We start from the raw sequence: 20,161 nt of genomic DNA on the forward strand, positions 1-20,161 counted from the left end.
AACAGTTGGGAACCCAACTCCTCCTCATGAGCTCCAAACCATCCCCTCCACGCAGAGCCCGCAGCCTGGCCCCTGCAGGGTCCCTGTGTCCCAGCAGGGCTCTGGCGTGTCCCCCGGTGTCACTCACCGTCGTTGCAGTGCCGCACGCAGTCCTGGAACACCGCCCGCCACCTCTCCTGCTCCTTGTCCGTCATCACACAGAAATAATAGTGCCGGGCGTAGGGGTGCCACAGGATCAGAGGGAAATCCGTGGGGCACTTCAGGATGGGGGAGTGCCTGGATTTCGGGGTCACACCTGCGGAAAAGTGCCGGTGGTTTGAGGGGAGATGGGGGCCGAACAGGGAGGGGGAAGCTGCAAGGTCGGGGGTGTCCAGTAGGGACACACAGAGCCCTCAGCTCCTTCCCAGGGCCCTTTGCTGGAAGTTGTTCCAAACAAAAAAAAAAACCCAAAAATGCAAAAATAGCCTCATTGTTTTCCAAAAAGGAGATCAGAATGAAAATTGAAAAGTAAAATTAGAAGTAATTAAAAATCATGTGTTTTTCATGGAGCCATGGACACATTTGCCTCCTTTCCTTTCCTTTCCTTTCCTTTCCTTTCCTTTCCTTTCCTTTCCTTTCCTTTCCTTTCCTTTCCTTTCCTTTCCTTCCTTTCCTTTCCTTTCCTTTCCTTTCCTTTCCTTTCCTTTCCTTTCCTTTCCTTTCCTTTCCTTTCCTTTCCTTTCCTTTCCTTTCCTTTCCTTTCCTTTCCTTTCCTTTCCTTTCCTTTCCTTTCCTTTCCTTTCCTTTCCTTTCCTTTCCTTTCCTTTCCTTTCCTTTCCTTTCCTTTCCTTTCCTTTCCTTTCCTTTCCTTTTCCTTTCCTTTCCTTTCCTTTCCTTTCCTTTCCTTTCCTTTCCTTTCCTTTCCTTTCCTTTCCTTTCCTTTCCTTTCCTTTCCCCCTAAAACTACCCCCCTTCCAGAAGGTCTTTATGCATGCTACACCCCAAACCCACCTTTTCTAGAAGGTGCTCGGGAATGCTTCTCCCTACAATCACCTTTTCTGAAGGTTCCCAAGGACACGACACCCCACAATCACCCCTTTGTGAAGGCCCTCAGGGATCACACCGCCCCCCCAAACCCACCCAAAGGTCCCCAGGGGCTGTCCTCACCAGGCAGGCTGTTGTTGACCAGCTCCAGGTACTGCTCCACGGAGGTGAGGACCTTGTAGCCAGCACTGTTGACCAGCACCCGCGGCGGCAGGTCCCGCTCGTAGGCCTGAGCAGAGAAATGGGCATGGATGGGGAATTTCCCTGGGGAATGACCCCACTGGAGAGGGGGGAAGGGGGGCTCGTCCTCACCAGTGAGTTCTCGTAGAGGACCAGCCCGTAGTTGTGTGGCACCACGCAGAAGCGGTTCCTCCACTTCTTGTTCTCCTCGATGTACTGGAAGATGTTGCCTGAGTAGATGACATGGCTCTCCAGTGGAACCTGCAGGGAAGGGACAGCACAGGGGGTCAGGGAGGGGACAGCTCTGCCCTGGGGGGGCTCAGCGAGGTCCATCCATGGTGGCCTGGGTGGGTGTTTCTTCTCTGGGGGTCCCCACTGATACCTCCCACAAATTTTGGTGCACCAAAAATTGGTGTGGCTTTGAGGGGCACCACAGGCAGAGCCCTAGAAAAGCTCCGAGGGGTGGCACCTCTGGTGACACCTCTGGTGACACCTCTGCCCCGGTATCTCCCCTCTGGGACACACTGAGCTCAGCTGAGCCCCTCCAGCTGCCCTGGCTGAGTGGAAGGTTGGAGCAGAGCTCTCCAGCTGCTCTTCCCAGCCCCAGCAGTTTCCCTGGCTGGGGGCAGGGGGAGGATGTGTGGCAGTGCTGCCAGCAGGTCCTGCCAGGGGCATCTGCAGCTGGCAGGAACCAAGCCCTGCCCAGCAGGGTCTCCAGATGGACCAGGGCAGAGGAAAAGCAAGAAGCCACCCCACAGAGCCCAGCACCAGGCACTGTGTGGTGTCACTGGGACCACTGGCAGCTTTTTTTAAATTAAGAGAGATTTTAATGGATTTTGGGAAGGAATTGTTCCCTGGGAGGGCGGGCAGGTCCTGGCACAGGGTGCCCAGAGCAGCTGTGGCTGCCCCTGGATCCCTGGCAGTGCCCAAGGCCAGGTTGGACGGGTTTGGAGCAGCCTGGGACAGTGGGAGGTGTCCCTGCCATGGCAGGGGTGGCACTGGGTGATTTTAGGGTCCCTTCCAAGCCAACCATTCCATGATTCCATGACAAGAACAGGCCAAGGACACCCCCGTTCCCCCCGGCTATGCAGCCCCTCCCCGGCTCTCCAGCACCTTCTGGCCAGCAGCATTTACAGCATCCCAAGCACAGCCTGCCTGAGGGAGCCAAGAATTGTCCCAGGAATTTTTATGGTCCCAGGAACATAAACAAGAGCTGAGAGCTCTCGTGAGGGCTGGAGCGTGCGGCAGCCGCCTCCGCTGCCGTGGCCACCCACTCTCCACCTTGGTGGCCACCAGGAAGGACAAGCCAGGGCTTGGATCCCACTCTGCCCCAGCAGCAGGACCCTTCTGGAGGGGCTTTCCCCACTCTTCTCCCTGCTCTTTCCTTCTCCTGGCTCACAGGAACCTCTCTGCCTTCCCCAAGCTCTGACCACACACACCTCCTCGAGCTGGGGGAGGTCTGACAGCAGCTTGGCTGCTCCTCACTGCTCCTCACTGCTTCCCAAAGCCTTTGGAAGAGGGAACAGAAAGCCCAAAGCAAGCCCTGGGGGCAGGAGGAATGAAAAACTGAACCCCAAGGCCACCAGCAGGGATGGGGACAGAAAGGAGGTGCCAGCTCTGGGGAGTCCCCACCAGTGACTCACCCAAGGGGAATGAGCCCTCCTAAACTGGCTCCAGAACCTCTGCCCAGGGCAGGCAGATGGACAGACTGGCTGATGAAGGAATAAAATCCAGGCTGAGCCCTGACACGGCTCTGGGGACCCCAGAGAGCCACCAGCACCCTGGGAGCCCCAGCGCGGCTGTCCCCTCCTCATAGACCCTCCTCACCCCAGGGAGGCTCCCAGGGGGCTCCTCCCAGCTCCAGCAAATATTTGGGACCAGCAGGGATGGGCCAGGGAGCCCCTGGGCTGCCCAAACCCCTGTCACAGGGCCAGGGGACAGGGGAGGTCAGGGATGACTTTTCAGGAGCTCTGGATTGTTGGAGAGACCAAAGGCAGATGTGTTCATTCCACATTCTCACTGCTGTTGTATCTTGATGGCATTTCAGGTGCCTGAATCATCCTTCACACCCCATTCCTGCTGTCCCCCTCTGCCTAGGAGGGCCATCAGTGTCACACCACTGTCACTGCTCCGAGCTCCACAGAGCTCACACAAAAAGGGGAATAAACAACAAACATTTAAAAACCCCAAGTGCCACATCCCAGCTGAGGCCGGGCAGGATGACACCCTCCATCCTTGTGCTATCCACAACCTTTTGGGGCATGTTTGGGGGCACAAAGTGCAGCTGGAGATGCTCATCCCTCACTGTTGTGTTGTCTGGGGTATTGGGACATCCCAGTGGCACTGCCAGGACCCAGGAGGGGATGGGCAGCAGACAGGACATGTCCCAGTGGCACTGCCAGGACCCGGGAGGGGATGGGCAGCAGACAGGACACTGAGCAGGAGAAATTCCTATTTATCCACGGGGTTTTTCCAAGACTTGCAGTGTCCCTGACCTCCTGACCTCGCTGCTGTCCCTCAGACATTCCTGGGCTGCTTGCTGGAGCTTTTTGATGAAGCAACCAACCTGGGGATGGAGGCACCTCCCAGGGGGAATGAAGGCATGTGAGGAACCCAAGGGTGCTGAGGACACCGGGCCCTGCTCCTCCCCAGGAACCTCCACTCCTTTATTTTTCCTAACACACCCAGTCCCCAGGCAGGTCCCTGAGGAGATGGGACACGTCCTGGTGCCTGGGCAAGGTGTCACCTTCATGGGTGGGTCAGGGACACTGCTGTGAGCGCCCAGGGCTTGAGGCTGAGCCCAGGGAGGCATTTCCAAGATTCCTGAGCAGAGCCACCCCTTTAAGCCCCAGACAAAAGCAGGAGCCTGTGGCTGTGTGCAGTCACATCTCTTCCTGCTGTCAAGGACAGCAGCTCCACCAACCTGGCCAAGAAAACCGTGCCAGGGAGGTCCCCAAGCCATGGCAGCTCGTGAGCAGCCCCACATGAGGTGCAGCTCCCTTTGGGGAAGGCAGGGAGGGGAAGGCAGGATCTCCTACAGAAGCCACAGATCCCATCCCTGTAGCCAGGCAAGAGACACGTGGCTGCTGCAGATCAGACTGGGAGCTACCAGACCTGCCAGGGGTTTCCTGTTCCTCCCTAGGAATTTGCGCAGGTGGGAGCATCAGGCACACCCAGGAGCAGGAGGACACTGCCTGGCACATCTGCTCAGGGCTCTCCGGGCACTGAGGGGTCCCTGAGCCGCTGCCAGCCCTGCCGTGGGGCACAGACATCCAAAGCCAGCCTTGCCCTGCAGGCTCCGTGTGCTCCTTCCATGGGGTGGGAAAGAAAACCACACCAGGGAGCCCCAGAGAGCCCCAGCCACATTCCAGGCAGCAGGCTGGGACTGGGAGAGGGGAGTGCCTGGGCTCTGGGAAGGAGCTGGATGAGGGGTTGCAGCCCTTACCTTGCGGTGCAGCAGCTGGGGCTGCGGGCCCCCCGCGCCCTCGATCTCATAGCGCACGCTGTTGAAGAGAGCGACTCCAAACTGCTCCTTGTAGCAGCGGCAGAACTCGCCCAGCACCTTCCCCGTCTTCTCTGCAAGGGGACAGCAGAGCCACGTTAGGCACGGGCTGGGTCTGGGGTGTGAAACCCCTCAGAACCCACCAGAGCCCTCCCCATCGCCCTCCTGCCTGCTGGAACAGCCTTTGTGCAGAGCCCGCTGCCTTCCGCCCTCCCTGTGCAGCCCAGGCCTGACTCAGGGTCAGGATGATCTCTTTTTTTTTGGCCTTTCACATTAATTTCATGGATTCCTCTCCCCGGCAGGAAATTCCTGACATTGAGCTGATTCCGGTGGTGCCGAGGCTTCCTGAGCCTTGAGCAGCTCCTGGCCCTGCTCTGGCCACCTCGGCTGGCTGGGAGTGGGGGCAGCCCCCATTCCCCAGCCCAAACATCACTCACACCCCCCTGACCCCCCTGTGCCCCCAAAAGGGCGTCCCACAAAGGGGCTCCCAGCCTGTGATACAGCACAGTTGGGATTAGGCTTGGGGTGAGAAGGAAGGACAGCCTGGACCCCCCCAAACTCACCCATGTGAGGCAGGGACCCCCACCAGGACCCCAAACTCCAGTCTGGGATGAGTCCAGGGTGCTGGGAGAGCCTGAGCTGCCAGGTATCCCCCTGCACCCCCCACTGGAGGAGATCCCCTCCATCCCACAGGCAGCAGCCCCTCGATGCAGGTGTGGGGGCATTGCAAACCCACCCCCAGCAGCAGGGACGGGGCTTTTCCAGCCCCTCTGTGGCCAGAGGAGCCCCTTGGACACCCTGACCCACCCTCCCCACCCCTGCCCCACACTCCACATGGGAGCCCCACACCAGAACCCCATCCTGAAGCATCCCAAGGCCGGAGAAACAACTCCCCCCCAAGCTGTTTTTGGCACACAGGGCCTCGACTTTGAACTCCCCAGTCAACTTTGCCCCAGAGCCTGTGAAAAATGAAGAATTTGAGTCTCCTCCAACAATTTCTGACAGCTCAAGCTTAGCCAGAGTGCTGGTGATGGGAGGACGGATCCTGGCTCTGCATCCCAGTGCTGGAGCCAGCATGATGCTGGGGGCATGAACCCAGACAAAACAGCCCCCACGCCGGCTTGGCACAGCCTGGCAGCAGCCAAAACCTCCAGCAGGAGCCAAAATCTCCAGCAGGAGCCAGCCTGGGGCTGTGCTGGCAGCCAAGGCAGCACAAGGAGCAGCTTTGCTGCAGGGTGCTGCAAATCTCCATGGGATGAGCAGCTCCAGGGGAAAACGTTGCCCAAGGAGGGAAAAACCCATCCCTGAGGAGATGCCAGCACTGCCAGCCACAGGAGCAAACTGCAGACCAGCCCCACGCTGTGCCAGGGCAAAACCCCCGGAAATTTAACAAATTCACAGCACAGGATGAGGCGGCCCAGCTCATCCCAGCACAGAATCCCAGCCTGGAGTTTGGCCTCTTCTCCTGGCGTCCAGGCAGCACCTCTGTTGCAATTCCTGTCTCCCAAGCTGTGTGATTTTGGCCAGGGCTCTGGGCAGCCATGCAGACAGCTGAGATTTAAAAGGGCGTTTTGAGGTTTCATTTCCTTTCAGTTCATGGGAAAAAAGGAGCCCCCAGTCCCCGGGCAGGCGAGACAGCTTAGTCACTCATTCTTCCCTGATTAACAGCAGGGCCAATTAGGAGGCTTTAAGTAAATGGAAAAGCAAAAGTCAATTATTTGCAGAGGTTGGAACAAGGCTTGCAGTCAAACATCCGAGGTGACTAAATGTACCCAAGCTCAGCAGGACTCTCCGGGGTGCTACAGGGGGGCCACTGATGCTCCCTGCCTGGTAGCCCTGGTGGCAAGCCCAGGGGAGCAAGAGGGACCTGGGGGCCTCTGGGGATCAGGAGGTGACATCAGAGTCGCATGCTAGTGCTGGAGCACTGGAGCAGAGGGTGAAGCCCACGCTGACGATGCCACAGGGTGTCCTGACCCCCCACATCCGGAACACCCTTGCAGGGCTGATGTGTCACACTCAGGAACTGCCTCAGCCGCCCACTGGATCCTTCCTCAGGCTGAGGAAAGATTCCCTGAAATGCTGGGGGCTGTGGGGAGCATTCCCTGCCAGCACAATGGAGCACCGAGGGCTGCCGAGAGCGTTCTGTGCTCCAGCCCCACCAGCAAAGACACCCACGAGTGGGCATCCCTCCATGAGCACCTTTGGCTGAACATCCAGCCAAGAGCTGGGGGGGTCTGGGGACAGAGGTCACAGCCCCCTGGATTGTCACAGCCCCCTGGATGGTCACAGCCCTGGATTGTCACAGCCCCTGTGGATGGTCACAGCCCTGGATTGTCACAGCCCCCCAAATTGTCACAGCCCCCCAAATTGTCACAGCCCCCTAGATTGTCACAGCCCCTCTGGATTGTCACCTGTCCTCAGACCCTCACCTGAGCCCCTCTGTCATGGAAAAGGAGGGAAGGGCCCCCACAGCCAACCCCCCCGGGTGTGGGCTCAGACACCCCCACTGTGGCAAACAGGAGCCCCCGCGGGGCCCTCCCAGGGCCGGGTGTCCCCAAGCACCCGCCCATGGTGTTTCCCAATGCCTGTGTTTGCTCTGGGACTGCTCTGAGCAGCACCCACGCCCTCCCCGTGCCACCACCCAGTCCCTGTCACACCCAGGGTGGCCGGGCTGGCGCAGGCCCTGGCACGTCCCGCTGGCAGCGGGAACCACCGTGGGGTTCCAGGCTCAGCAGGGTCCTGTGCCAGCCCCTCTGGCCACAGAGCTGCTCTGTGCCCAGCCTGCAGCTCCCTCCTGCCTGCCCATGACTCAGGCACACGTGGTGGCCCCAGCAGGACGGAGATGAGGGGGCTGCACAGCCCAGAGGGCACACACAGGGCTCCGGGCACCCAAACCCTGAGCAGGGTGGGATGCTGGCAGCAAGGACAGGGTTCAGCCAGGCCACAACAACTCCCAGCCCTCCCTGCCGGGTCCCCAGGGCCCCCCTGCCCTGCTGGGACATCACAGTGGGCAGAGCAGGGCAGGTGGCCCTGCAAGGACACAGGGACAGCGCAGGGCAGCACAGGTCTGTCCCTGTCCCTGTCCCTGTCCCTGTCCCTGTCCCTGTCCCAGGTGACACCCAAGGACCTCAGAGCCCGAGGCTGATGCGGCTGAAACCAGAAGGGAGGGGAGGGAGGGGAGGGAGAGGAGACTCCTCTGCTGCTCAACCCCTGAGCCGTGGTGCCACCGCAGCTGTCACCGAGCCCAGGGTGACGGGCAGGGCCACGGCCAGGGCACAGCCCCGGAGCAGTCGGTGCCCCAGGGGCAGGTGCAGCCCTCAGAGGTCACCGCCCGGCCAGGGCAGCCCTGGCTGGCTCTTGGTCCCTCTGAGCCAGGGCAGGAGGTGATTTTGCCTTCAGGATTCCAAAGGCAAACTGTCCCAGCTGGTCCAGCAGCCTGGGCCGGCTGTGTCCTGCCCTTGGAAGCATCTCCAGCATCTTAATCAGCTCCACACACAGAACCACAGATTGGCCTGGACTCGAAGGGACCTTAAACCTCATCTCATCCCATCCCTGCCATGGCAGGGACACCTCCCACTGTCCCAGGCTGCTCCAGCCCCAATGTCCAGCCTGGCCTTGGGCACTGCCAGGGATCCAGGGGCAGCCACAGCTGCTCTGGGCACCCTGTGCCAGGGCCTGCCCACCCTCACAGGGAACAATTCCTGCCCAATCTCCCATCCATCCCTGCCCTCTGGCAGTGGAAGCCATTCCCTGTGTCCTGTCCCTCCATCCCTTGTCCCCAGTCCCTCTCCAGCTCTCCTGGAGCCCCTTTAGGCCCTGGCAGGGGCTCTGATCTCTCCCTGGAGCCTTCTCCTCTCCAGATGAGCACCCCCAGCTCTCCCAGCCTGGCTCCAGAGCAGAGGGGCTCCAGCCCTTGGAGAAGCTCCGTGGCCTCCTCTGGACTCCCTCCAACACGGACACATCCCAAGGCTCTGATCCAGACCTCCCATAAGACCAGAGCCAGCCCCAGCTCTGAGAGGGGGGGGAAAAACCAATCCAGGAGCTGCAGCTCTGATCCAGAGCCCAGCCTGGACCTTGCTCTTCTCTGCAGCTGCTGTGTTTGCTGCCTGCAGGTTGTTTCACCACAGTGGGAAGAGCAGAGCTGCAGGAACCCATCCCACAGCCCCAGGCTCATGGAGAGCCCTTCCACACCAGTGTGTGTGTCCGGAGCTCGTTTTCCTCATTGCCCTTGAGATCATGTGAAAATGGGAGTGCTGCTGTAAATAGCCCAGGCTGTGGGCAGCCCCGTCAGCAGATCCAGCCGCAGGGAGGTCAGTCCTGCACAGGTTGGCTCCAAAATTGCCTTGTCCTTCCTCCTTCTCCTCGTTCTTGCTCAGCTCAACACACCCAGGACCTACAGGGGTATCGGGGGGTGCTGTGTGCTGTGTCCCTGGTGGGACAGAGCCTGATGGGGACAGGGACGTGGCTCAGCCCAGGTGTGTCCCCAGGGTTTGGCCATCAGGCAGTGGGAGCAGAGCTGTGGGGCTGAGGCAGCAGCACAGGCACAGCCACCAACAGAGAATCAGGGAATGGTTTGGGTTGGAAGGACCTCACAGCTCGTCCAGTGCCACCCCTGCCACCCCAGCCACACCTCCACTGTCCCAGGCTGCTCCCAGCCCCAATGTCCAGCCTGGCCTTGGGCACTGCCAGGGATCCAGGGGCAGCCACAGCTGCTCTGGGCACCCTGTGCCAGGGCCTGCCCACCCTCCCAGGGAACAATTCCTGCCCAATATCCCACCTAATTTTCCTTTTTCGGTTTGGAGCCATTCCCCCTTGTCCTGTCACTACAGTTCCTGACTAAAGCCCCTCTCTGGCTTCCCTTTGGCCCCTGCAGGCCCTGGAGGGGCTCTGAGGTCTCCACAGGACCTGCTGCTCTCCCACATGCACACCCACACACGTGTGCTCACACACCCCCTCGGAGGGTGATCCCAAAGGGAACAGTCATCCACATCCTCCTCCAAGGCCACATCCTGTCTGCACCCACAGCCCTCCCGTGTCCTCTCACATCTGCCCGGGGGCTGCGGTGCCTTTGGGATCCCAGCCCTCCTCAGCAGGCCCCTGGGATGATGCAGAATCATGGAATCATGGAATCATGCAATAACAGATTGCTTTGGGTTGGAAGGGACCTCAAAGCTCATCCCATTCCACCCACTGCCACAGGCAGGGACACCTTCCACTGTCCCAGCAGTGGGATGACAGCAGGGGCTGGAGCAGGGTGCCCAATCCCTGTGGATGCCACAGGGATGCCTCAGCCCAGGCAGGGAATTTTCCTCTTGGTCCAGAAAAAATTCAGGAAAACCAGAAGGCCAAACCAGCTCAGTGAAGCAGAACCCCCGGGCTGGGGGGCAGAGCCTGGCCTGGCTCCTGTCCCAGCCCTGTGGGACAGGCACACTCAGGCCAGCTCAGCCGGCCCCACGCCGTGTCCTGTGCCCCCCTGCCAGCCCAGCCAGGGGACAGTGCCAGGGGTGTGCTCGCAGGGCAGGGCAGGAGCAGACACAGGGGGGCCACGTCCTCACGTCCCTTGGTCGGGGGTCCCTGCCCTGGTGACACAGAGGGACCTCTGTGCCACGGAGGTGGTGGCCTGTGACACGGAGGGACAGGTGACCCCTGGGCAGTGAGTGCTGCCTGGCCAGTTTGCCAAGGCTGCTGGGGGAGGAGTTAATTACTAATTTAGCCCGTAAATGATTAGTGAGCGAGGCCAGGCTGCTGGAGGGAGCACAGGCTCCCAGCAGCCCGAGACCAGTGGCACTGACAGGGACAACCACCACGGTGGCATTGACAGGGACAAGCCCTGAGCAGCACCCAGACATGAGGAGCCACGACCATGGGCTGTCCTGGCTCATCCCCTCCCATTCCCAGCGCGAGTTTGGGCAATTTGGCAGCAGGAGATGGCTCCAGGCAGGCTGAGCAGCAGCAGGGCAGTGACAGCCAGCACAAGGGACAGTGCCACTGCCCACGGGGCACAGGAATCCTGCAGAGCCAACGGGGGCACCCAAAGGGTTAAGCCCCAGCCGGCAGTTCAGGGTTTAGGAATCTGAATGTGAGCTCATTTCCACCCAGAAACACAAACTCCTTCACAGGGGCCTGACTCAGCCCGGCCGAGCATCCAGGGGAGGGAGATGCCAGCGCCGGGGGAAGTCGGGCACCAGTTCCTCCTCCGGGGGCACCGGCACAGAGAAGGGGCTGGAGGAGGTTTTGTTCCCGAGAACAGCAAAACCCGGGGGCTGACCCAGCAGATCTCTGCGTTTCCCCCTCTCAGCCAAACCAGGAGAGGCTGGAACAGGGAAAGCAAAGTGGGGAGACCAAAAACTGGGAGAGTTTCCCATCTGACCTTGAACTCAAATGCACCCTTCACACGAGCCCACCCAAGCCCACCCCGGGGTGCTCGGGGCTGCTCTCAGGACTGGGACTGAGCTCGGCTGGCAGCAGCGGGGAGCAGAGGCTGCTCTGAGGCACTGCTCAGCACCAGGGATCCAGCAACGCTCCAAAATCCAGCGGGAACATTCTCAGAACTGAAAATCCTGCCCGAAAGCAGCTGGGAAGGGCGGTGGGGGTGGGAAGGGAGCCCGCGGTGCCTCCCCCGAGCCGGCTGCCCTGTGACTCAGCCGCGGTGGCGAGGGTGGGCTGCGGGAGCGATGAGGCAGCGGAGCCTCGCCGGAGGAACCAGCTGGGGCCGGGCCTGAACCGGTTCATCCTCTCTGGCCGTGCCTGTGCCGTGCCGGGCTCTGCCCCCGGATGAGTCAGAAGCGCCCGTGGTGCCAGCGCAGGGCTGGGGCACCCGCCGGGGACACGGCTCTCCCAGGGGTGGCCCCGTCCCCTGCGGTGTCCCCCGGCCAGGTGGGACCCCGGGGGAGCTCCGGGGGCTCTGTGCCCACCCTGGAGCGCCCAGCCCATCTCCCAGCACCTCGCCCTGCCTGCACAACGCCGCTGCCCTCCCAACCCATCCAACCTGCCAGGACCCCGCCGTGCTCCCGCGGCCCTGCCAGGCTCTGGAGCCAACCACGGGGCTGCAAACGGAGCAGCACATTCCGCAGCAGCCCCTCGACCTCCGAACAGCTGAAAAACACTGAGAGAACCACCCTCATGGCAACTTTGGACACCTTCTGCTGCCTCTTCGGACACCGTGCTCCTGCCCCCCGATCCCCCCGTGAGCCGGGCTCAGCCCCTGCAGCAGCCCCGGCCGTGGCTCGGGGTCAGCCCCAGCCCGGCAGGGCAGGGATGATGGCAGGTGCTGCAGGGCTGTTTTCCCGTGCCGTGGCTGTTTTCCCGTGCCGTGGCTGTTTTCCCGTGCCGTGGGTGCCGCTGTCCCGCTGCGTCCCGGGAACGGGGCAGCGCGGGGCTGCTGCGTGCGAGGAATGCGGCCGGGAATAACAAACAGCAGCGGGGCCTTCCTGCGGCTCGGGGCTGCGCTGGAGCCTCCCTGCCCGAACGCCTCCGAGGGACGGGGAGGAGGAGATCCCTGCCCCCATCCAACCTGCAAGCTCCCTTTCCCCTTGGAGCAGCCTTTGGGGCACTGCTCCAAGGCCATGGGGCACAGCCGGGTTAAAGCCACCCCAGCCCGGGGTGCCACTGACAGCAGGCACAGGGACCAGGCTCGAGCCACCAGCAGAGGTGATCACAGTCCCAGCACTGCCAGGAAATGTCCCATGGCCGGGCAGGTGGCTGTGGGAGGATGGAGCATCCCTGTAGGGGGCTTGGCTCAAGCTGAACCCCAAACCCCGAGCTAGAGCAGCACCCACTGCCCTCATCCTGGCTGCAACCACATCACCACACACGTCCCTTGTCCTTCTGGGTGCCACCAGCACCCGCACAGGGTGGAGAAGAGCTGCCACCCGTCTGGCTCTGCCCACAGCATGGTGGGACCCAGCCCCAGCTGTGCCCAGATAAGGCCCGGGTGATCCCCTGGCACTGGCCGGGCAGCACTGCATCCATGGCCAGGCAGCACTGCATTCACCGGCCGGGCAGCACTGCATCCACTGATCGGGCAGCAATGCATCCACCGGCCGTGCAGCACTGCATCCACGGCCAGGCAGCACTGCATCCACTGGCCAGGCAGCACTGCATTCACCGGCCGGGCAGTAATGCATCCAGCCATCGGGCAGCAATGCATCCACAGATCGGGCAGCAATGCATCCAGCCATCGGGCAGCATTGCATTGCATCCCGCGGGGATGGCGCAATCCCGCCGGGCTGGGCCGTGCACAGGCAGCCACAGCCGGCAGCCCCTGCAAGCTGGGCACAGGGAGCTGAGGTCCCCAGGCAAAGGGGACAGAGCAAACTCGGGCGTCTCCTGCACTGGGGGCAGCCGGGGGTGGGTGATCCTTGCTCGGAGATGTCCCCTGGAGCCGCTTCCCTTGCGTCCCCTCGTGCCCAGCCCCAGGGAGAGGAGCTGAAGCTGGCACACTGTCCCTGTGCCCGGCTGGACAGTGCCAGTGGGAAACCCAATCCAGCCCCAGGGCAGGACACCAAACAAAGATTTTTATGTGCATATAAAGAAAACAACCCAACCAAGAGGGATTTGAAGAAAACAGACCTGAACCTGTCCTGGAGCTGCTGCTGGGGACGCTCCTGTGTCCAGCTCCTCCCCTCAGGATGCTGAACCACCACAACTTTGGGGTCTGGAAGCTGGCTCACCACAGCTTTGGGCACAGCTCTTCATGCAGGAAAACCTCTCAAGGGGCTGAGCAGAGCTGGCAGAAGGGGAAAGGAAGCCAGGACAGGTGTCCTGTGCCCCAGGAGCCACCAGCACAGCGGGAGATGGGTGACATCCTGCCCCAGGCCCTGTGTCACCTCCAGGGCAGTGTCCCATCTGTGCTGCCGTGTGGGAATGTCCCATCCAGGGACTCCCCTAGTGAAGGGGTCCGAGTTCCCAAGAGGAATCCCCCAGAGAGATCCCTGCCAGGGAAGGGCAGAAGGGACAAAGAAGGGCAGGAGGCCATGGCAAAGGGCAGGAAGGCACAGAGAAGGGCACTGTGCTCTACCAGTGCAGGGACCTGTGTCAAATGTCGCTGCTCTTTCCCTTTGAAAAGGGGGAAAAGGTGGAGTTTTATTCCTTCCTCCCCTGCCGGTCCAAGAGACTGGGAGGAAGCAACGAGCTGCTCTGCTCTGCCCCTTCCTGCCCTCCTGGCCCCGGCCTTGGGCTCTCCATGGAGCCACTGCAGGCACGGCCAGGCATGGGACAAGGCTCCAAGGGCACCCAGGGGCTGGGGAGGGGGCACAGCCCCTGCCTGGGGGCCTCAGCAGATGGGCTGTGGGGGCTGCAGCCCCAGGATGAGGTGACATCCCCCACAAAGTGGGTGGTGGGAGCAGAGCTGGGTCCTGCAGGGGCACAGCAGGTCCTGCAGAGTTTGTCCTCACCTGCCTTCATACCTGGCCCCATCAAGTGCCTGCGGATAAACATCCCTGGATGCCTCCAGCCCTGCTTCCTGCAGGAAGGCTTGGAGGCACAGGAGCCTGGCAGTCCCAGGAGGGTGGGCTGGGGCTGACAGGGGCTGTGCCAAGGGGCACCCAGCCCCTCTGAGCTCTGAGCCAGCTCTGCAGTGATCTGGGGAGGAGGGGAGGCAAAGGCTTGGGAAATGCCAGCTCCTGGCTGTGTCCCTGCAGTGGCTTTCGGGGTGTCTGACACTGCCATGGAGGTGTCCTGGTCTGGGGGTGCTTTTCTGTCCCTGAGCTGGCCCGAGGAGAGTTCTGAGCTGCCATCCTGGCTCTGCTCCTCCTGTCCCAGCCCTGCTGCTCCCAGGCAGAGCAGGAATCCCCTCCCTGCGTGCCCCAGCTCGCTGCAGCCCAGGCCTCTGGCTAAACCGCGGCTGGGGGAGGCAGGGAAAGCCCTCCCCGAGGGGAGGCAGGCTGTGCCCCGGGGCTGAGCAGAGCCGGAGGGCTCCCACGGCCGCACACGTGGGAAGGCCACCGGAGCGTGTCCCTGCCCCGACAGGCTGGCTGGGAGGGAGCCCCTGCCCCGACACGACGGCTGCAGGTAAAGCCCCGGCTTGCCAGAACCAGCCCTCGCCGCTGGCAGGGAGCCCTGACATGCCAGGGGAGTTATTTATTTGGCGATGAAAGACACACATTTCACTGGGAGAAACCACTCCACGCTGCAGCGCCGAGCCCTCGGAGCCTCCCTGCACGGCTGCCCCCGGGGCAGGGCGAGGGCTGCAGCCTCAACACCAACCCCAGAGCCCGGCAGCCTCCACCTCCCACACCGGCTGGAGCTGAGCTGCGGCAAGGGCTGGGAAATGAGAGTCACGCTTGGGGAAGCCACAGAGAACCTCCTCCTGCTGCCACAGCCTCCATCCCTGGGGCACGGCACAGCCTGGTGCCAGAACTGCCTGGTGCCTTCTGGTGTTTGCCAGGCACCTCTGGAGCCGGCCCTGCAGCCCACCCCACCCCAGCCCACCCTATACCATCCCATCCCGGATCAGGGATATGCAGACACCGATGCCCCACAAGGCTCGTTGAGCAGGGAGGCTGCAGGCCCAGCCCCAGGGATGAGGCTCGGTGTCACCTCTGCCACCTCTGCGTGGGCTGGTGCCTGTGGAAGTCCTACCCTGAAATTAGCAGCTGCTCCACTCCATAATTAACGGGCTGGCGACTCCCCGGAGATGCCAGAGCGAGGTGTGAGCTCCCAGGGACCCTCCCTCTGCTGCCACCCACCCCCACATCCCTCTGGCCGTGGAGACACCCGGCAGCTCCTGCTGCATCCCTGGGCTCTGCCACTCACCTGGGATGGCATCCAGGAGCTCCTGCTGCATCCCTGGGCTCTGCCACTCACCCAGGATGGCACCCAGGAGCTCCTGCTGCATCCCTGGGCTCTGCCATTCACCCAGGATGGCACCCAGGAGCTCCTGCTGCATCCCTGGGCTCTGCCACTCACCTGGGATGGCACCCAGGAGCTCCTGCTGCATCCCTGGGCTCTGCCACTCACCCAGGATGGCACCCAGGAGCTCCTGCTGCATCCCTGGGCTCTGCCATTCACCTGGGATGGCACCCAGGAGCTCCTGCTGCATCCCTGGGTGCTGGCACCCCTGGGCTCAGGACCAGCAGCTCCACTCAGAGCCAGCCAGGTCCTGCCAGCCACGCTTCACCTCAGCCCCCAGGAGAAGGTCTCCATGGGATGCCCCAGGGAAGGAGCGATTCCAGCATGAAGGAAGAGCTTCATCCAGCCCCATGCTGAGAGCACCCATTGCCCTGAACATGAGAGGACACTGTGTAAAACTCCAGAGGACCCGGTGACATCCTGGTTTCCCAGGACACCCCATCCCTGCCACCCTCGTGTGCCCAGGTGATGGTGCCCACGCTGGGCATCCTTGCACAAGGAGAATGAGCCAGTCCCTGCTCCAGCCCACAAAACAGCTTGGAAGCAACTCCCAGCCCACATCTGGGAGGAAGGGGAGGAGGAGGAGGGCAGCCGAAGGGTGTTGACAAACAAACTGGATGAGTCAGGCAGGGAGATGTCCAAACCAGGGTGGCAGGAGGAAGCACCAGCCACAGAGACCCTGCAGAACGGAATGCAGGAGCTCTGCCAGCAGCTGTGATCACACCTGGCTGCCCTGCCAGCCCCAGCACCCCCAGTGCTGGCAGGGAGCTGCCTCTGGGACTGCCTTCCCCACCAGTGGGAGGAAAGAGCCTGGTCCTGAGCCACCCAAGTCACACGTGGGTGGCTCATGGCTTCTGGGAGATGTTGGCATGAGCCTCACACAGCCACCAGCAAATGGGGCAGGGCATGGGACCTCCCCAGCCTGGGCACTGTGGGCATGGCAGGGCTTTGCCCACCTCCCTCCTGCCTTTATACCATTCCCAGGAGGGGCACAGGTCTGGGCCAGGCCCTCCCTGCTGGTCTAAGGGGCTGCAGCCTCGGGAGGCACTGCCAAGCCTAAAGAGCTCCTGTCCCTGCAGCACCCAGGGGTCACAGTGGCTTGGGCAGCAAATCCAAACGCCCAAATTTGGGAGGACAACTGGGCAAAGCTGCTTGGAGAAGGGCTGGACCCCTCCAGCAGCAGCAGCAGGGGGGAACAGGCCGAGCTAGGCAGGAAAACCCGGAGTTTTCCCCGCCACGTTGCTTTGCATGCCTGACAGCAAGTCGTGCCTTGTCTGCTGGGATCCAGCCCCTCCCAGCTCCGGGGGCTCCTCAGCCAGCCAGGAGCCCTGGCAGGAGCAGAGGGGTGCTCCAGCAGCCCAGCTTGCCCCAGTCTCTCCCAGGAAGGTGCCCCAGTACAGGTGTGTGTCCCCTACTCACCCCAGCATGGCACGGGACATGTCCCAGCCCGGTCTCCATAATCCTATTCCACAGGAATCTTTTTTTCCTCATGAAATCTTTTTCCCATGAAAACTTTTTTTCCCGTGAAAAGCTCTCTGCAGTCCCCAAGCATGGGTTAAATCCCACCCTGGGGTAAGAGCTCAGCCCCTGCCAGGGTGCAACCCTCCAGCCTGGCCTTGCAAACACCCAATCCCTGATCCAGCAGAGATTCCCGCACAGGAAACCCAGCCAGGCTTCTCCTTGTTATTCTTCAGGATTAGCATCACTGGGGCTTGCACAGGGAGCTGTCTCTGCACAGACAACCAGCGAGTTACAGAGAAATTCGGGATGTGCTCCGGATCCAAACTCGCCACAGGCAGCCCCGACCCGGTGCAGCCCCGCGGATCAGGCGGGCTGAGCTCTAACTAATGCAAGATGAAAACCCCAGAGCGAGTTCCAAGCTCTCCTTCAAAGCTCCGAAACCTGCTGGCGTCCTGCTGAGCCGCATACCACGTAAGCATTCCTGCCAGGATGGGGCCTGGCAGGGCGGATGGGCTGCACGGCGAGACACCGCGTCCGTGTGCCAGCCCCACGGCAGCTCTGCCGGCAGCAGCTTTTCCCCCAGAGCCCTCGGGGACAAAAGGACTTCAGAGCCACTCCCGCGGCTTTATGGCCGCTACAGAGGAGCGATACGGCGGAGTCACCTCCAAAACATCGGCGCTCCCCAGCCCTTGAGCTGCCGGCGGGACGCGCAAGGTCCAGCTCGGAGCCACCCTCGGCTGTGACACCCGCCCAGGCGCGGCTCTGCGGCCGCGGGGGTGGCTGCAGCCGCTGGAGTCGGGCTTTTGCCAGCCCGGGGAGCTGAAACCAAAGCCGGGGCACGAAAGGGCTCGGAGGTCACGTCCTGCCCGCTCAGAAGCCCCGCGGAGCCGCATCACGAGTGACGCAAAGTGGCTCGGGGAGCCCAGCACCGCCGCGGAGGGGTGACCCCACTTCCAGGGGTCAGGAGTGTCACCACAGACCCCAGTGAGCCGCCCCGAGCCCCCAGACACGGCTTCAGGCGGTCCGTGCCGTGCAGAGCCGTAACCCCGCGCTCCCTGGCCAGACATCCTGTGCCAGGGGCGAGGCGCTGCCGCCGCGGGCCAGACGGGCTCTCAATGACCGCATTGTCACCCCGGAGCTGGCGGGGCCACTGCTGTGCCCTGCCTGCCGGCAGCCAGGGGTGCAGCCAGCCCTTCCCTCCGCCCCAGAACCTCTGAGGGGGGGTTCCTAAGCACTCTCAATGGGGATGAGATCCGTCTGCCAGCCAGCCAAGCAGTCCCCGTGCTGACAGCGCTGTCCCTGCGCTGGACCCGGCGTCCAGCATCCCCCGGAGCCCAGCTCGCCTCTCCCCTCCCCGCAGCCCGAGGGGTGCCCGAGCCCCGCCGCCAACACAAACACCCCCGGCACAACCCAGCCTTTCATTTGGGGGGCACACAGTCACCTCGGGGACCCCCCCTCCCCGAGCTGTGCCGAGGCAAAACCACGGGGAAACTCAAAATTCAGAAGTTTAAAGAACTCTCGCTCTCTAAAGAGGGGAAGAGCAGGCGTGGGGGTCCCGGGAAGACTGAGCGGGGGGTTCCCGAAGGGATTGCGGGAGGGATATAGGGGGGATCCCGGCGGGGTGAGCGGAGCGGGGGCGCGCCGGGGGCTCACCCGCGATGTGCTGGCGGCGAGCCTCGTCCAGGTGCGTGGAGACCACATCTCCCATGGCGAGCGGAGCCGGGCCGGGCCGGGCGGCGGGAGGAGCGGCGGGAGGAGGAGGGAAGAGGGACAAGGAGGAGGAGAAGGAGGAGGAGGAGGAGGAAGGCAGCGCTCGGGGCGGCCCGGCAGCGCGGCGCCCCACGGGCCCCCCCGGCCACTCCTCCCGCACCGCCCCGCGTCCCGCCCGCCGCCCCCGGCCTCGGGGAGAGGCTGCGAGTGTCCCCCCGCCGGGTAATTAGCTGCGCTAATTGCCGGCGGGGGGGATGGGCAGGATGGAGGAGGGGGCCGTGCCCCCCAGCCGGGGGCTGGGCAGTGCCGGGTTTCCCCCCCGCGCTCCCAGCGGGAAAACCGGCTCCGAGCTGGCACCGGCCTTGCGACACCCGGGCTCCGTCCTACCTGCGCCCACGCCCCGCCAGCCTTGACCTTGGTGCCAAAGCGGAGAGCGGGCGTGGGAGCCGGCGGGCAGCGGGCACGGCGAGGGGCCCCGCGCCCTCCCCAGCCCCCCGGAGAACGGGATGGGAACGCTTGGGTTGGTTTAAAGCCCGCCCCAGCCGCAGGTGTGGGAGCGGGAGCTGTCCCGGGATGGGGGCTGGCATCTCCCGGGTGAGGCAGGGAGAGCAGGGCACACTCGGGCTGGGACACCAAAACCGGGACTGCGCCCGCGATCCCGCAGAGCCTCCTCGGACCCAGCCAGGGAGGAAGCAGCTGGAGCCGCGGAGTGGAGGAAGCGGTGGAAAAGCTCCTCCTTCCTCTTGCTGCCGCTGCCGCTCCTTTCCCCAGCGCAACAGGCGGAAACTGCGCTCCCAGGATCCTGCGGCGCTGCCCGGGCACGATCCGCAGGCAGGAAAGGCCTCGCCGCCGTCATTCCCGGAGCGCGGGCACCGCCAGCAGCGCGGGGTGTGACCGAGGGAGGAAGAGGAGGAGGAGGAGGAAGGAGGACGTGGTGGCGTGACCGTGAAGTTCAAGCTGTTCCCAGCTGCAGGGCGGCTCCGGGCAGGCCGAGGTGGATGCAGCCTTGGGATCGCCCTGGATGCTCCCAAGACCTCTGGAAGCTGGGGCCGGGCTCAGCTGGGCTCGGCTGCTTGGCTCGGTGTGGGGCAGCCAGCGTGGAAACGGCTCCAGGAGCCTTTTCCTGGGCTGGCCTTGTTTACCCGGGAGCGGTGGGAGGGAGGGTTGGAAGTGGCCGGGCTGGAGCGAGGCATCCTGTTTATCCTCCTGAAATAGCCGCCCTTGGCCGCCGCGGGGCTGGGCTGGGGGCACAGGATGCGCGCAGCCCTCCCCGCCCGCTGCTGCTGTCCCCGGGGGACACCGGCGGCTGCCGCCCCTCGCCGTGCCGGGGGGATGCCATGAGAGCAAAAAATCCTCCTTTTCGGGCAGGGAGGGACGCGGTGCGCCCGTGCCAAGCTCTGCCGGAGCCGAACTCGCCCCACGCGGCCAAAAAAC

At 63.0% G+C, this 20,161-nt stretch overlaps 1 protein-coding gene across 3 annotated transcripts in view; it reads right to left on the reverse strand.

Moving 5' to 3' along the window:
* Positions 1-19,859, reverse strand: part of NIBAN2 (niban apoptosis regulator 2) — a 31,562-nt gene extending 11,703 nt beyond the window's left edge. For all 3 annotated transcript variants that reach the window (XM_063410226.1, XM_063410224.1, XM_063410223.1), the window contains exons 1-5: positions 18,671-19,859; positions 4,649-4,779; positions 1,336-1,464; positions 1,147-1,252; positions 128-295 (exon numbers count right to left, since the gene is read on the reverse strand). In XM_063410226.1, coding sequence (XP_063266296.1) covers positions 128-295; positions 1,147-1,252; positions 1,336-1,464; positions 4,649-4,779; positions 18,671-18,725 — 589 coding nt within the window. In that variant the 5' untranslated portion in view covers positions 18,726-19,859. The remainder of the gene's footprint in view (positions 1-127; positions 296-1,146; positions 1,253-1,335; positions 1,465-4,648; positions 4,780-18,670) is intronic.
* Between the last annotated feature and the right edge of the window lie 302 nt (positions 19,860-20,161).

This window comes from Prinia subflava, chromosome 12, assembly GCF_021018805.1.
Source record: "Prinia subflava isolate CZ2003 ecotype Zambia chromosome 12, Cam_Psub_1.2, whole genome shotgun sequence".
Classification (NCBI taxonomy): domain Eukaryota; kingdom Metazoa; phylum Chordata; class Aves; order Passeriformes; family Cisticolidae; genus Prinia; species Prinia subflava.